General features: G+C 39.6%; 1 protein-coding gene across 14 annotated transcripts in view; it reads right to left on the minus strand.

The window, feature by feature from the left end:
- Window positions 1–17,566, minus strand: part of LOC123959195 (transducin-like enhancer protein 3-B) — a 187,296-nt gene that overhangs the window by 129,612 nt on the left and 40,118 nt on the right. For 12 of the 14 annotated variants that reach the window (XM_046033129.1, XM_046033128.1, XM_046033124.1 and 9 more), the window contains one exon: window positions 10,399–10,478. The exons of the other annotated variants lie outside the window; for them this stretch is intronic. In XM_046033129.1, the coding sequence (XP_045889085.1) occupies window positions 10,399–10,412 (14 nt within the window). In that variant the 5' untranslated portion in view covers window positions 10,413–10,478. Of the gene's footprint in view, window positions 1–10,398; window positions 10,479–17,566 lie in introns of those variants that run through there. 14 annotated transcript variants of the gene reach the window in all.

The raw sequence follows: 17,566 nt of genomic DNA on the forward strand, positions 1-17,566 counted from the left end.
TATATATATATACACACACATATATATATATATATATATACACACATATATATATACACACATATATATATATACACACATATATATATATACACACACATATATATATACACACATATATATATATATATACACATACATACATACACACACATATACATACATACATACATACACACGTCTCATCCATAGCATGCTAGGCTAACAGTTGATCAGCTGCGACTTTATATCCACACTGTGATGTCTTTCATAGAACACAAACACCGTAAACACACCTGTCACCTGCCCACCCCGCTGCTGTTAACCAGAAACACTGTGGCTACACTTTATTTTTACATTTTTATGGGCCACACACAGCAACTACCGTAGCATTGTCACTGGCCTCCACGTTGCTGATGTGAGAGGAGCCAATTGCCTATGTTTAGCAAGTTTGTCACATTAAAAAAAACTGTATACACATGCATCCAACGAAGGTTAAAATGAAGGGCAACTGGACTTGGTTGAAGATACTGGAACAGAAGGTACATGTTTTTCATGTACCTTCTGAGGAAGATACTGGAACAGAAGGTACATGTTTTTCATGTACCTTCTGTTCCAGTATCTTCAACCAAGTCCAGTTGCCCTTCATTTTAACCTTCGTTGGATAACTATGACCTGGATGACTGAGAATCTTCATAGACATCATGTATACACATGCTAATTTTGGTGTGAAAAGGGTATAAGATCACTGTAAAAGTAATTTGACACCCAAATCTCAAAAGCGCAAAAAAAAACAAAAAAACCCCCAGACAAATCATAAAGAAAGCTAAATCCATCACAGCAAATACAGACCATTCTCCCTTCAAGAATTTAATAACCTATAATACAAAATACACGAAGTTCAAGTTTTTATTTATCTCATTTTATACCTATTCTTATTGCTGTTGCTTTTATCAAATTAATCTTTTATTGCATTCTGTATTGTGACACTTTTAATGTCTTCAAATGTGTTAGTGTTTTAATTAGGTTCATACTTGTTTCTACAAGATTGTCCTCTTAGGCAACAATAAAGATTCAATCAGATCATTCAGTCACAGATGCTTAATCAAAACTTGCTTATTAGTAGGGCTGCACAAAACGATTATTTTTAGAATTGATTAATCTAACAATTATTTTTTAGATTAGTCGATTAATCTAACGACAATTTGTGTATTCTAAAGAAATAAAATGCCTATTACCTTACCCTTACCTGCCTATTACTTGATTAATATAACAATTTATCCAAAATAAATATAAAAACTAATTAATTAAATCAATATTTTATTCATCTTCGTTAGAATAATGATAATAGTAGCATCTTAAAATTAACCCAATTTCCACATCACTGCTATGTTACGATAACAACAACAATAACAGACATTAATTAGGCTACTTTGCTTAAAACTTTCAATGTTTCTGACATGGGTTTATTTCAATATTCAGTACGTTAGATGACATAGTGTAACATTACGTTACCATGACAGCAGTGGGTAAGAAATTACTTTTAACATAAAGGCGATGAAAAAATACTTAGAAAATAAATTTTAACCGACTACCTGTACTCGTGCTGATAATGTGCCGTGCTCGTGCCGTCTAGACAAAGTGCTCCGGGATACTTTTGCTTAAGGTGTTCATGCTGCTTCTCTTATTTGTGGACAGCAGTGGCGCTGCAGTGAAGCCGTTTCCAATTCACAGAGCTCACGGAGCACCATGCTGTTGAGTGTCTGAAATACTCCCAAACTTAGACAGTCCAAGGCGCGGTCTTGTAGCTGCAGCTTATCCGAGGAAATCACCAGATGCAGGGACGCTTCAACACACGTAATGAGAATCGATGCATTTACTTCGCCCCAGCCCTACTTATTAGTCCACATTCTCAAATTCAAATGAGTGTCTTACAAGATCTAAATAAAGATAAGTAAACAAACTAATACAAACAATCTACGGGCTTATCTTTACACTTCCTCTACAGAACCAAACGACAGACAGACAAAGTTAGTAAGCATTTAGCAGATTTGGAGATATTTCCCTCCTAAGCTGTTGATAGAGAGTAAATATTAGACTTGCATTTGTCAAGTGGCCAGAAACAAATGTTGCACCGTATCTCCTGGAGGTGTCAATATGGATATGTTTGGCTTTTCAACTTCAAGGAGATAAAATGTCAATATTGTGTTTTCAGTTTGTACCATCACCCACAAGTAGCCCCCAAAAACAACAATACTGTTTTTAAGAGTTAAAAAATTCAGGCTGAAAGTTATGTAAGGTCGCCTTTAACTTTGAGTTTTTGACTGACCAAACAAGCTAATAATAGTGGGTATAAGCTTCAAAATTAACCTCAAAACAACTGTTCCCTTGTGTGATATACTGTATTTCCCACAGCTACTCACCAACCTAAAAATCCAATAAGCATGACATGGCAGTAGACAGTTGCGACAGCCAAACCTGCGGATGATGGCAGGATTGTTTTGTTTACAGACCACCTACTGCAACCTCCCCATGTAAGAAATGCCTGAATCCTGTCTGCAGGCATAACAAAGCCCTTCAGACACACAAGCCAGTGCCGAGGTAATACTATGGGAGCGGAAAGAGGACTCCTCATAACCTCTCCCCTCTCCTATTTATCCCACAAACCCCTGCTGTGATTAGTGAATGTGTCCTCAGGGACGCCGGCAACAACAGAGCAGGTAATTCTCCTTCACCCCCTCTTGAGTCCATCATGTCCACAGTGAAAAACAAGCCAGTGTACCAACAGAATTGACCCCGCTTTAAACCTAACACTTCAACCTTTCTATCCTCTAAGGAAAGGCAGTGTTTATTACCTAACGTGCACTGATGGCTCTGCATGAAGGAGGAAATGCTATGCAAGGTTAGACAGGACACGAAGGAAAGGGATTAGAGCTTGGGCAAGGAACGGATACAGCCTTATTTACAACTGACAATGTTTTTCTGTAGAGAAGCCAGCCTTAATTTGCTGCTTAATAACTGACTTCCACCACCATGTTCAAATCCCCCCAAGAGGCTTTTGTGGTTTGTTCGCAAGATGTCTCCGCAGCCTCTACTGCAAATTAGCCTTTCAGAAAGGCACCTCACCTTCCGGCCACAGCTTGCAACACACAAGGTCTTTTTTTTCCCTTCTTACCCTGTGCCTTTCTACTTCTGCCAGTAATAACCTTCAACTAACCTTTAAACCACTGTGAATAATTTAAATCCTATTTTCATATCAATGGAGGAGTCAAGCCAGGCAATTATCTTTTATCTGTGTACTTTGCTGTCGGAGCAAAGCATAATAAAGTCTTCCCGAGAGAGAGAGAGAGAGAGAGAGAGAGAGAGAGAGAGAGAGAGAGAGAGAGAGAGAGAGAGAGAGAGAGAGAGAGAGAGAGAGAGAGAGAGAGAAAATAGTGTAGAAAAGCCATAGGCCATAAGGGCTTACTGGGGGAAGATAGGGGAGAAAGTTGATGAGAAAGAAAGACATCAAGAGGATAACATAAAGAATAGAAACAGAGTGTGGACGTTTGTGATGCTATCTGGAAGACTCTAATGAAAAGAATGAATAATTCACTAATGAGCAGCAGATCTGTCATGGAAAGAAACACTGCTTACATCTGCACTGGTTTCTGGGAAGAGGATGTGGCGGGTGCCGCATGTGTGGTTTGGTGGCGGGTGGAAGACAGTAAAGATAAACATGACAAATTGGCAGTTCAATTAGGACTTCTGGGTCGCCGTTTCCTTAGTGCGTAGCCAATGGCTCCATCCTGTGTCACGCTGCTGTCGAGGCCAAAGCCAGACTGTGTTAAAGCTCATTTGTGTGACAGTGATTTAGAGCCATATAGTAGATGGGTGCATCCCAGGAAAAAAAAAAAAAGGAAAGAGAGCAAGGAAAAAAAATGTGAAGAAGAAATTCCCCCTGGTACTCATTAAAATTCAGCAGTACATCAACACCCCCCTCGCTTTGCTCTTCTTTCCCCTCCCTCTCCCTTTTTTTCCCTTTCCTCCGTCTGTTCCAACAGCCAACGTCTCGCCTTGTTGCCTCCCTGCATGCCTCCCTGGACTGTCCATGATCATTTTGATGAATTCATAAAACTTGCTGCATTCTTGATTGAGATGGAGCAGTGGAGAAAACAAGAGTGATGGAGAGAAGGAAAAAAGCAATATCCACAACCTGAGAGGAGGGGAAGAGAAGGCTGTGGGGGAGGTGAAGGAGTGAATGTGTTTGGGAGTGATGGGATGCAGAGATAACAAGAGAAAGAAGAGAGAGTAGGAGAGGGATAGCAGCTATGGGCTTTGCAATATTAAACTATAGGGCAGAGATAAAAGAAAGGTGAGCAACGCATGGAAGGCAGGATTTCCTTTAGTTGAGCATGAATGCAGGGCATGTTACTGAAAGAGCTGCCATTTTTGAACCAAGACCAAACTTTTCTTGACTTGCATCTGCCTGCTTCACCAGAATCCCTCAAAGGTAGACCAGAGGCAGATATCATTTGAAGTTATTCAGTGTGTTTACAGGCATGCTAACAATTCAATTATAACCACACTGAGAAAACATTCTCATTACTAGCACCCTATGATTTCCGCAATGCAGAAAACACATGCAACATGCAGTCCCAAACTGCGTCGGTCAAACAAAGGTTGCTACTACGTTACTACCAGCAGATCAAAAACGTAATGCACAGCAGAGTATAGGGCAGGTACACTTCTCATTAAATGATGACATTAGTCTGGTAATATTTTGCCTTTTCTATGGACATGTCAGAGAACACAGATATGTGGGAGAGATTCTGAATGTGCAGAAAGTTTTGACCATGAGCAGAAAATCAGCTAAAACACAGGAGCTTTAAATGTCCAGGAGTTTATAACTGAATTAAAATGTAATAATTTATCATTATGGTGAAAAGATGCCGGAGTCACATTTAAAGAGGTTACTTCCCCAAACAAAGACACAAAGAGGAGGGAAGACTAAATCATGACTCAGCAGGGATGATATTAAATAAGTTGATTTACAGGAGAAACTGATGGCAGCACGGAACGACTGAGAGCTGCACTGACTTATATTCTGTTTTAGTTAGGTTATAGATTTTGAATAGTCACCTGACACCTGAATTTTGTGTTTCTCTTTTTATGAGATCGATCTTGTGAACTCAATCTCAAATCTCGTCTCATGGGTTAAGTGTCTCGTCAAACCCACGTAAGAGTAGCCTCTCTCAGACCCACGTATTACTGTGTGTTCGAGCAGCTTATGGAAGCTGTCCTGCAGAAGATCCCTGGGATGAAATTGTCAGTAGTCAAGTATTAATAACCTATTAATAGAAGACGATTCACAATACATGTATTGTTACAGTAATGCATTTACTGCGAATTGTCCACACATGAATATTTGCATGACACATCAAATTCACTGATATTGATTAAATGTTTAATATTTTCCTATTAAATCGTTGAAATGTTATTCATCCACCACATGATTAATCACTTTCTGATATCGCAAATGTGCTTAAATCGTAATCTCTAAATTTAACCAACAAAGTCTTTCCATTTTCCCTCTCTTAGTGTAGAAACACCAAATAAAGACAACTCTGCTAACATCACAGGAACGTATTACTCTTTCATGAAATATAATATAAAGCCTCAGAAGAAATTAGCAGTATGCCACATATCTAACGAGTGGGTGTTTAGCTGTCATCTTGTAATTACATTATTGACGAGCCAAAATGAGTCACAAACATTCTAATTCAGCTCAGGTAACAATTATTTATCGAACACAATGCACATTTGCTTTATGAAAATTACTGACAGTAGCATGCCATAGTGTGACTTTTCACAAGTTGGGAAAATCAAGTCAAACAGCTCAATCAGTCACGGGTGGGGATGTGTGTCAGGAAAATCTCACTGATGCTTTGCTGGTCAGACTTTTTGTTTTTGCATCAATAAATGTCATCAGATGAAAAATCTTTCTGTGGCTGAAATTCACTATTTACAACACTTTTTTTTCCAGCTGCATTTGGACTGACAGCTTGATGGATCCACCCACAGGCAGTCAAGTGGGTGAGGTGTCGGTGGTTCTTGGCGGCTTTGCTGTGTATAGCCTCATTTTGTGGCACTTCCTGAAACCACACATCCCTCTAGATGTCAAACCACTTAAACATATAAAGTCTAGTTACTTGGAAAACATGTTTTTTTTACAAACCATGTAAACACAAATCATCCATATTTACAATAATCTCTAGCGTTAATATAAACAAGAGTGACAGAAGTGCTCAGAGCCACATCTGATTGTCCAGCTCAGTCCATTTCCCCTCTTCTGTATCAAGCAGCTGCCATTAGCCCAGAGCAATGGCAAGCAGTTGCTGTCAAGCTTATTTTGTCAGAGTGTGTGCATGTGTGTGTACAGTATATACTGTATATATGTGTACTCCATCCCATCCATCTGTTTGCATCTTCTCTGAATTTAGGAGCATGAATCAGCTCATGTTGTACTGTGTGATATAACTGCATATGTAATATAATCAGATTCACAGGTCCTCACATTCACGAATCCTTCTCACATACATTAGAAGACACAGGACATGTGGGGGAAATTATATAAAAATATAACATGGAAAGTCTGTTCTCTATCCAGGAGTATTTCCATATGCAGATATGTGGTTAACTGCAAAATGTTGTCCCTGTTTAACGTAAATGACAATTGTAGTGAGCCAGAGGTAAGCACTATTAGGCATTCAAATAAATATAAAGTAAAGTAATAAAGTAATTCATTGTATAAATGTACAGAATATTCTTTGACAGATATGTAGTGGATGGTACTGGTCATTAACTTATATTGTTGTGTGTTTACATATTCTGATCTGGTCATTTCACCAATGTAGACAAAGAGGTTTACTTATCATTCTGTCATTTGGAAACCACCTTTTATGACAAACATGCAGATATATGACAGTCAGAGAATTTGCATTTAAATTTAAGAGGTCAGATGTATCACCTCAATGCAAAGCCTCAATTAATCTTTTTTTTGTGTATTTGCTGCCCTTTCACCATCACAACCACCCTCACTCACACAAACACATACACAGAGCAGAAAACACATACTCTCCATTTCCCTCTGGTAGTTTCTCAGCCTTTGAATTACACATACTGACTAATTGACCAACAGCCTGGTACAGAATCTATCCCCAGAGAGAGACAGCAGTGAGAGGGAGAGAGGAGGCTGGTTAGGCACAATCACAATGGGAGTGGACTTAATGATGTGCAGAACATCAAAAAAAAAAATCTTAATAAGCTGAGAAATTCTCTCCCTTGTCTGCTAAAACATACTGTATATGTTTCTTCAGAAAAGCACAATTAGACAATTACACTAAAAACTATAAATATCATTAAGACATATTCAGAATTAATTAAATTAGAGGATGTAACACACTCATGTGGGGAAAGAGATGAAAAATAGAGAAATAATAGACGTTGCAATTGTTGCATTCCATTTTCTTTTTGTTAATTTGCAGACTTCCCGCTGGGAGAGGTAAAATAACCCCCAGCCAGACTTTTTTTCTTTTGCTGTTAATAATAACAGAGTTGCTTTTTCAAGCTAGACAAATACTGTGCCTAATTTGCATAGCATAGGATGTGCATCGCTGCAGAAAAAGGGCCAAAATGTCCTTAAAAGCCACAGCAGCTTCGGTGTGTTTTTGTTTTGGTTTTGTTACCCCTTTTTTCACTTTAATGTGCTAATAAGTTGTCAGAGGCAGTTCTCTGGATTTTGGCACAGCTGCAAACACACACTTTCTCATTATTCCTTTATCAACACTCCCTTTTTACTCCTCCTCTCTCTGTGCGCCATTCTCACCTGTCTCTCACCCACAGCCCCCCCTCGTCTCCCAGGGGAAAGATGCCCAGGCTTCTCTCATGACAGATCTGTTCCCTGCAGATTTGAACTGCACATCCTGCCTCTCTTCAAGGTGACAGACTGTTGTATGCCCAATTCGCCCCTATAGCTCGCCCCAAAGTCTTTTTCACACTCTCTTCAGCACAAAGTACACACATTTCCCACAGATCAAACACCATCTTATCCCTATACACTTTATCAAAGAATAACTAGGAACAAGTACGAAGGAGATAACTTCATGAGCTGCCACAGGGCACTATGTAAATTATCATGTAAATACAGATGCACCTGTGTACTCCATTTGTATTTGCCAGAGATTAATAGGTTTTTTAAGAAAAATGTGAGCTTCAGTTAAAGCAGGAATGTGTTACGGTTTACTTTGGACTAACTTCAAATTTAGCTGTGAGGTTATACTTAGGCACAGAAGTACTTTGAGCTAAAACCAAACATCAGCATTCTCACAATGGTAATGCCAACATGCTGATCATCATCTAAATTTAGTGGGTTGATTGTGCTGGATGAAAAGTTAACGGATCACCAAAGGTATTATACATCTTCTGTTCACCTTAATGGCAATCCATCCAATGTTATTGAGACCTTTTACTCAAGACCAAAATTTTGAATCTCATGTTGGCGCTGGAGGACAAGTCAGGAATATACAAAGTCAATAGGAATCATGCTCTAGGGAGAATATATATACACACACGCGCATGCAATAAAATATCATGGCAATCCATCTAACAGTTCTTGATGTATCAATCTGGAACAAATTGGTGGACTGACTGACACTGTTGTCCCTAGAGCCACGTTGCTAGCATGGCTAAAAAGTAATTTGAAAGAGTATACAATTCACTAGTTTTCTATTTGTCGTTCTGGGCAAGCGGGCAACATTACCAGGCGAGGCAGGCGAGGCAAATAGACAGAAGAGGACGTTGACGGAGGAAGCTAAAGCCTAGTTCACACTAAACGATTTTAAGCCCGATTATCCGGTCAGCGAGCTGGGTGACCGTCGGGCTGTGATCAGGGGTAAATCAGTGATCGATAAGCGGTCGGCAGTCATTACGTGTGAACTACTCAAGGACACATCAAAACGGCTCCCCGACACATTTCTGACACATCGCCGATGTCTGCCAGATATCCACATCCAGCCAATGAGAGCAGGCAGCTGGCAGAACCGGCATCTACTTTTTCACTGCAAAACACTTTTTACTCCCCTCCAGCTCTCTCTGTAGCGCAGACAATCCCTGTTACCTGCGTGTGCTACTCCATTCTTTCACCCATATTCTTAGTATTTATAATTGCCGTCTTTATAATAACAAACAACAGCTGTTTCATGTGTAGGTTCGCGTCATTTCCCGTTTCACATTTCATGTGCGTTTTCTTCACAAAACATGGTTTGGAGTCCTTGTCAGCTCACGTAGTGTGTGACCCCCTGTCACCGATCAGTCACGTAGTGTGAACACCACAACAACTTCAGACTCCTGTCACAAGACGGTAAGTCGTGTAGCATGAACAGCACGGCCATCAGCCGACGCTTAAAGTTGTGTAGTTTGCACGAGCCTTAAGTAACAGCCTATTGCTATGTCTTGTGTTGTCGCACTTGCTTGATGTTTGGCTGTGTTAGCAAAGTTAGCGACTTCATAGTTTTTGATCATAATGTAATCATAACAAACATACTCATGTACAGCAATCCTTATTTGCGACAGCAGTGGATTACACTGAACCAAATTGCAAAAAAAAAAAAAGTATATTATATATATATATATATATATATATATATATACATACACATATATATATATATTTACTAGTTAAATTCATAATTTCCATGGACTTAAAATTATTGTTTAATTTGATGGCCTTACTGCCCTTTTTGACAATTGACAACACCAAAGTGGCATTGTCCCTAAAATGATGAAATTCCAGGCACGCACATGACTGATCAATGGACTGTATAAAAGAAAATAGACAAGATATCTGAAAAGGGTTTGGTGAATAATGTCATCCACTTTGAGCGCAGCTAGTGTAAGGTTTTTGTTGGAGTAGAGGTTTATAATTAATGACAACACAGCAATACAATACGTTTGACACTAACAGGGACTAATGTAAATAAATCATCTTATATCTAATCTAATAGTAACGTTGAAAAAGGAAGGCCCACAGAGAGAGTAAATGAGATGCCTGATGGCTATCATCTCCACTTGCATGCATGTACAAGTACACACTTCCAGCAGAATGTCAGAAGAGAAAAAATCCTATTCACCTGCAAATCAGACACATTTATGTGCTAAATGAGGCGTGCTGACAGAGCACGATCTTGAAGGCTGAGCTACCACCCTTCAGGTTTCAGAGGGCTTTAACAAGACACATGAAAGTATCCAAAATGTCCATTCTCCCTTTCATCCATCGCATTCAATAAATGGTGAAGCAGCAGAAGCTCGGGATGAGACTTATTTTTCTGCCTTTTTCCTCTCTTTTCACCTCAAGCTAGTCAGAGCGAGTTAGCGTCTCACCTCAATGTGTTCATAATTCAAATGGCAATGCTGTCTCTTGGAGTGACGCGCCATGCATTATTCAGCACAATGCTTTCCTCCTGCAAACAGACAAATAGAGCGCTATTATGGCAGCACTAAGGAAAAAGGCAAACAATCAAAATGGCCAACATTAATTGCTTAATTAGGACAGAGAGCTAATGCAAGTTGACAATCAGGAAGCAGTCACTTTGTATTGGCAGCTGTATATAATTAGAAACTGACAGAGGTTGTCTTACAGGTGCATTTCATGGTTTAACAAACAATGACATGTTTCCCCCTATATCTGGATGTGTATGACACAAAATCTATTTAAGATTCCTGAATGATATTTGGTTCAGAACATCAAAACAAGTACAGAGAATTCATGATTATCTGACACAGGGGAACAACTACTACTAATTATTTTCATTAGCAGTTAATCTGACAATTATTTTCTAAATGCATCAGATACTAATGTCTATAAAATGTTACAAGATAGTGGGAAGAAATGCCCATCACATTTTTTCCGAATATAGAAGAATATTCTGTCGATCAACCTTTTGTAGACAACAAAATGCAGCATTTTCGGTATTATTTGGAGATCCATTTGAGTGTGTGTGTCGTTGGAAACTGTGCATGTATCATATTAAAATCTCAGATAGGTGGTTTGTTTCCTTGCTGTCACAAGATTCGTGTGACAGGGGAAACTGGAGAATACCGTTGGTCAAGAAGAGAAAATATTGTGACATTTGTGGTACATCTTTGATTTGGGGGTGAAAATCTTTTTTACGTTAACTTGCAAACATAAATATTGGGAGGCCATGAATGTGACAAATGACTAATTAGCTATTTACTGGTCAATATAAAAAAAAATAAAAAATCCCATGCAAGACTAGGTTCTTTAAATGTAAACTCAATTCATTGATCAAGTCTGACCTACTGCTTAGAGGTCCATCAAAGATCAAATAATCTAATGGGCTGGGTGTATGCACAGACCTTTTGTGTGATAACCTGGGTCGATACCGCCGATACAATCATGGAAAAGGTATGAGGTGAGCTAGCAGGACATGACCTCTGCTCCAGGTTGATTAAAGGCTGACTATAGTCCCAGACAGACTGTGAGGGTCTCAGTGGACAAACATTAGAGAATCAACACTACTTTTATCAGGTGCCTACTCTGCTCCACAGTGATCAATCAAATAACTATCAAAGAGAGCAGTCCCAGAGCTTCCAGAAAACATGAAGCGCCCATGTCTTTCACTGGACGTATAATCTCATTTCCAAACTGTTGATCAGCCACAAGCTGTTAAAGTCTCCTTCTGTTCAAAGCAGCCATTGAAATGATGACACGTTTTCTTAAATCTTACACTGCATAAACCAAAGTAGTTGAGCAAGAGTGTCCTGCCAGAAAAAAAAAAAATAGGTAGAATGTCAGTTCATACCCAGGGGTGTGTGCGAAAACCAGTCAAAGGGAGGGGATGTTGTTCCACCTGACACGGCTTCTCCGCCCACCTGACAAAACGTTAATTTGAGGAGCGGTTCTTCCTTTGTTTCTAAGAGGGACAGAGCCACTAGGTAGTCGCTGAACCTTTCTGCTGATGTCTCATCACACAAAAGACAGCATGGATCCATGAGAGCATCTGCACGAACACACCTACCTACCAAAGCACTTAATGCTTTCCGCATCACAGATTTGTCGCTGTACATGCATGCATTGACAAAAAACACACGTATGCACACCATGAAAAAAAAGCAAAAAAAAAGATGGGACATTTGTTCTAAAAAGACACTGATTTATATTCCTAAGTGCTCATGTCAGATCCCGCCATGTAAAAAGAGCTCCATTACTAATAAATGAACATACGATAAAAAAGAAGAGATTCCCTTCAAATCAGCCTGTGTAACGTGAATCTTTTATGCAAATGGAATTTCAAATGAGGTGGAGCCATCTTCAGAGACCTTGACTGTTTTTCCACAGCCCTCTATTAAAATTTATGCCACCGCTGATTTATACATTTTATTAATAGCTCACTGCTGAGGAAAGAGAAGCAAAAGTGATGAAACAGCTTCACTTCTGTCTTTCTTCTCCACGGTCCCTCTTTCCCATCGCTGGTCCAGCAGGTCCCTTGTCACTCTCTCTCACTCTTTACTGCTCCCTCCCTTCCTGTGTCTCACTCACTCTCTCGCTCGCTCTCTCTTACTCCTCTGTGGTGTCTCATAGTGATTTTATAATTGGGCTCTGCTCATTGTTATTCAAAACCCTGTAGAACCAATTAGTGGCAGACCTCCCGACCTTCAGTTGCTATGTAATGGTGGTAACTAAAGACTATAAGTGATGCAGCTGAGTGCAAAGGTCTGAATTTTCTTTAGTTCCTGATTAATAATTCTGTCAACCCTATCACATGCAGATATTAAACAGAATTGCAAGTTTAAGGCTCCCTTCTCTTTTAGGGCTTTTTTCCCCTCTTTCTTTTTTTTTTTTTTTTTTTTTTTTACTGCCTTTTATTAATCTTTAAAGATGGCCTGGATGCTCCCTCCCTGCTCTCTTGTCAGATAAATGTTGAGATAAAAAGGATAATGAGACTTTGCAGGGAACCTGGTGCAGTCAGGGAGGGTTGGCAACTGACCTCTGCCAACAAGTGGGCCAGCCAGAAACTGAGTTGATTTCCAGCAAGAAAGTATAATTACTGTTAAGAATTTTCTACTTTCTATCACATCTCAGTCTTTTATCACGACTTTTATTAAAAATCTATAACATCATATCACGCATGGCAGTGACAGATCCAGCTGCCTTTATATAGGGTTGGGCCGATAGACGGTGCCATCGTCCATCGGCAATGGCTAATAGATGGTCGATGGTTGAGCAGGCATCGTGATTGTAAAATCCCGCCCCCCAGCAAAAAAAAAATATATTCACATAATACCGCCATGTAAAAGCAGGTTTTAATCAACACGGACATTATAATAAATTTTAAAAATGCTTCGCACCTTCCTCGGAATTCCCTTCTCCCCACACAGACACACAAGAGGGCTACACCTCAGTTCAACACGACGGCATGCCCCGCCTCTCTCTGCCCCCCCCCCCCCCGCCCGTCTACTCCACTTTCTTCATCAGCAGTACATTTTATAGTAACTTCAAAAGACAGAACCCGTCTTTTGTTTACATATTTCAATCAATGCAGGTTCAAATACATTAAACCTATTTTAAGTAATCTGTACTCTCAGAAGGGGCACAACAGAGAGATCCTGAATGGGGTCTATCTCTACTTAGTTACACTCTGTGTTTGTGAGTGTTGACACAACCAGCTGTGTTATGACCTGTGATTCATCTGAGCTGTATTACAGAAACTTTACATCTTAAGCTTAACTTAAGATCTCCCGAGCCAACAGAAACATCTTCTTTAATTGAATTTTACTTCTTTAACATGTTATAACTTGCTAAATCAGGCGGTTTTGGTGACAGAGTTCCCCTTTTTATATCTCTGTAAGGAACTTCCTCAAGTCAAAACCACTAAGCTGTTTTGTTACTAAATGTTACGATACTGTACAAAAGCATAAAAAAGCAGGGGCAGGATAAAGGAGGAAATTGGAAAGACAGAGACATAGAATATAAAAATTCAACTTCACCTGAACATGTCTGGGAAGTTGTCCTTTGACATCCACAGGGAAATGTCTATATCAGTCCAGCCTAAACAAAGACAACCTGCCACAGTCTATATATGTCTGGCCCTGCCCTGGTCACGCTCCCAACAAACAGAAGATGAACTTTCTGCAACCTTGTCAACACTGAGTCACAGTCAGGAGGAGAAGTCTTTGTTCACCTACGACAGTAAATACTGACAAATGTCATCAGACAGTCCACACTCACAACAGATAACTCAGATATAACATTAGGCTCAGCCAAATGTCACCCAGTAACACTTAGGCAGCACCTGACAGCACTCTGCATCGCAAGGAAACATTCTAAATGCAGAAAGAAAGCCTCAGGAAATACCTATAAATATATATAAGCAGAGAAACCGACTAACAGATGTAATGTTGACTTATTGATAGAGGTGCAGACAGATAGAGGTCGACAGACTGAGAGGAATTAACCAGACAAAAAGGTGTACACAGGCCCTTTCTTTTTCTGTTCTCTTTCTAAATTGCAAAGACTCTTATAGGTATCCAAGATCAGAATATAGTCTATAAGAATCTGGTGTGGTTCATTGATTCATTCTTTTTCTTATCTAGAAACACATTTTAATTAATAAATTTTTTTAAATTAAATTTAATAAAACACTCTTACCTGCAAATATGAAAATATTCACTTCCCTGCCCAGTTTGTGTCAGTTAAGTGCGCATTTAAAGCTACACCACGCTAAACTTAGGCTTAAGTTAGCCTCATAATTTACCTGTACGATCCAAGTTTTATTGCCTTCATCATCTGTAACATGAAAACATCAGATTTCCACACAGACACAGGGCTCTACGCTACCTTTTTCCCCCAAGGAGCACATTCCAAATGCACAGAACGGACGGCGATACAGAACGGCAGTAAAAGGTGGAGATGTCTGTTTTTATATTAACAATGGCTGGTGTACCGACATAACAGTGATTCAACAGCACTGTTCTCCTAATCTGGAATATTTAATCATTTACTGTAAAACAATTTTACTCCCCTTGTGAGTCTGCTTCATTCACTCTGGTTGGTGTTTACATTCTGCCGCAGGACAACGTGCACGACATACAGCACATGCTGGCCAACCGGATACTGTGTGTGGAGCAGACAAACCCAGACTCCCTTGTTATTGTTCTTGGTGACTTTAACAAAGGAAACCTCAGCCGAGAACTCCGCAAATACTGACAGTTTATAAAGTGTCCAACCAGAAAGGGGAAGACTTTGGATCACTGCTACACCACAGTTAGCAGTGCCTATCATGCCATGGCCGCGCTCCACTGGGACACTGTGATCACGACATCATGCACCTGATTCCTGCATACAGGCAGAAATTAAAGCTCTGTAAACCTGTAGTGAGGACATCAAAAAAATGTACCAGTGAAGCTGTAAAGGACAGGGATGTAACGGTACACAAAAATCCCGGTTCGGTATGTACCTCGGTTTTGAAGTCTACGGTTCGGTTTATTTTCGGTACAGTAAGGGAAAAAAATGCCAACATTAAATTGCTGCTGTTAATTACACTGTAAAAAATTATTCTGCGGTCATGTAGATTTGAATTAATTTATTAGGTAGAAAACATTCAATATGATTGTGTTTTTGAGGCAAATATTTAATTAAATTTCAAATAAAAATGTTTGGAATAAAACCCACCCATTGTAGTTAAAACATAAGCATTATATTTATCTAATCCCAAATAGAGAGAATATTGAGTGAATTCAAATTAATGTAATCAGGCAAATTTTAATTTAAGAAGCACTTCTTGTCAAAGTGCGCCTTTTTTAAATGCAGCAAGCCATCATCCACAAGACATTTGAATCTTGCAAAATTTAACTGGTTGACTAAGATAAGAAAACTTATTTTGTTATCATTGGGCTAGTAAGAAGAACTGACATGTATAGCAAGCTTCATCACGGGCCCACCTCCTACAAAGTCATTTATACCAATTTAGAAAGTCCACTGCTGCAGAAACGGATCGCAGCCACTCTAGTCAATGCTTGTGCTCACACCAGGGGCTCGCCCCAAAAATCCACAGCCAAAATCAACAATAAACACAGTTTAAACAGACAGAGAAGAAACAATTTAACTACGTAGCCTCCTTAATCATAGTAGAAGGTCAAAAAGCAAGCACTTATCACTAAATCAACAAAATCAGAATCAGCTTTTATTGCCAGGTATGTGTACACATACGAGGAATTTGACTCTGGATTGTATATTGCTCACGATGTGCTTACTCATACAAAAATACAAAATCACAATAATAAAAATAAAATCAGATACAGACTTCAGTGTAGACAACACAAATATACACACTATGAACAAAAACAATATAGACATATTGACAAATAGTGCAGTGAGCAGAGTGCAAAGGATGCAGGAGTATGTACATGTCGGAGGTGGATGTGATATACAGGTACATATACATGCACACACACATACATGTACACAGTCAAATGAAGCATAGTGCAAAGGATGCGGGAATAAATAAGTATAAGTATTTTGTGCAGGAGTAATGACTTGAGGTAGGTGGATTTGGATCTACAATACGACAACAGTATGAACAGCACTGAAATAAAGAATGGTGAATAAATAATAAGTGTTAGCCAGTAGACAGGTGGCTGATTAGAGGCAGAGTTACTGGGTTATTGCACAGAAGTTGTTCCTGACATTGTGAGGCAGAAATCAGCTGTTCAGAGTGATGGCTTATGGGAAGAAACTGTTCCTAAGTCTGTTGGTTATGGCGTACAGTGCTCTGTAGCGCCTACCAGAGGGGAGAAGCTGGAACAGATTGTGTCCGAGGTGAGATGGATCTGCAGTGATGTTTCCTGCCCGTTTCCTGACTCTGGAAATGTACAGTGGGTACAGAAAGTATTCAGACCCCTTTAAATTTTTCACTCTTTGTTTCATTGCAGCCATTTTCCAAAAATCAAAAAAGTTCATTTTATTTCTCAGTAATGTACACTCAGCACCTACACACCCCATCTTGACAGAAAAAAACAGAAATGTAGAAATTTGTGCAAATTTATTAAAAAAGAAAAACTGAAATATCACATGGTCATAAGTATTCAGACCCTTTGCTCAGTATTTAGTAGAAGCACCCTTTTGATCTAATACAGCCATGAGTCGTTTTGGGAAAGATGCAACAAGTTTTTCACATCTGGATTTGGGTATCCTCTGCCATTCCTCCTTGCAGATCCTCTCCAGTTCTGTCAGGTTGGATGGTAAACGTTGGTGGACAGCCATTTTCAGGTCTCTCCAGAGATGCTCAATTGGGTTTAAGTCAGGGCTCTGGCTGGGCCATTCAAGAACAGCCACGGAGTTGTTGTGAAGCCACTCCTTCGTTATTTTAGCGGCGCGCTTAGGGTCATTGTCTTGTTGGAAGGTAAACCTTCGGCCCAGTCTGACGTCCAGAGCACTCTGGAAAAGGTTTTCGTCCAGGATATCCCTGTACTTGGCCGCATTCATCTTTCCCTCGATGCAACCAGTCGTCCTGTCCCTGCAGCTGAAAAA

Source organism: Micropterus dolomieu, linkage group LG20, assembly GCF_021292245.1.
Source record: "Micropterus dolomieu isolate WLL.071019.BEF.003 ecotype Adirondacks linkage group LG20, ASM2129224v1, whole genome shotgun sequence".
Classification (NCBI taxonomy): Eukaryota; Metazoa; Chordata; class Actinopteri; order Centrarchiformes; family Centrarchidae; genus Micropterus; species Micropterus dolomieu.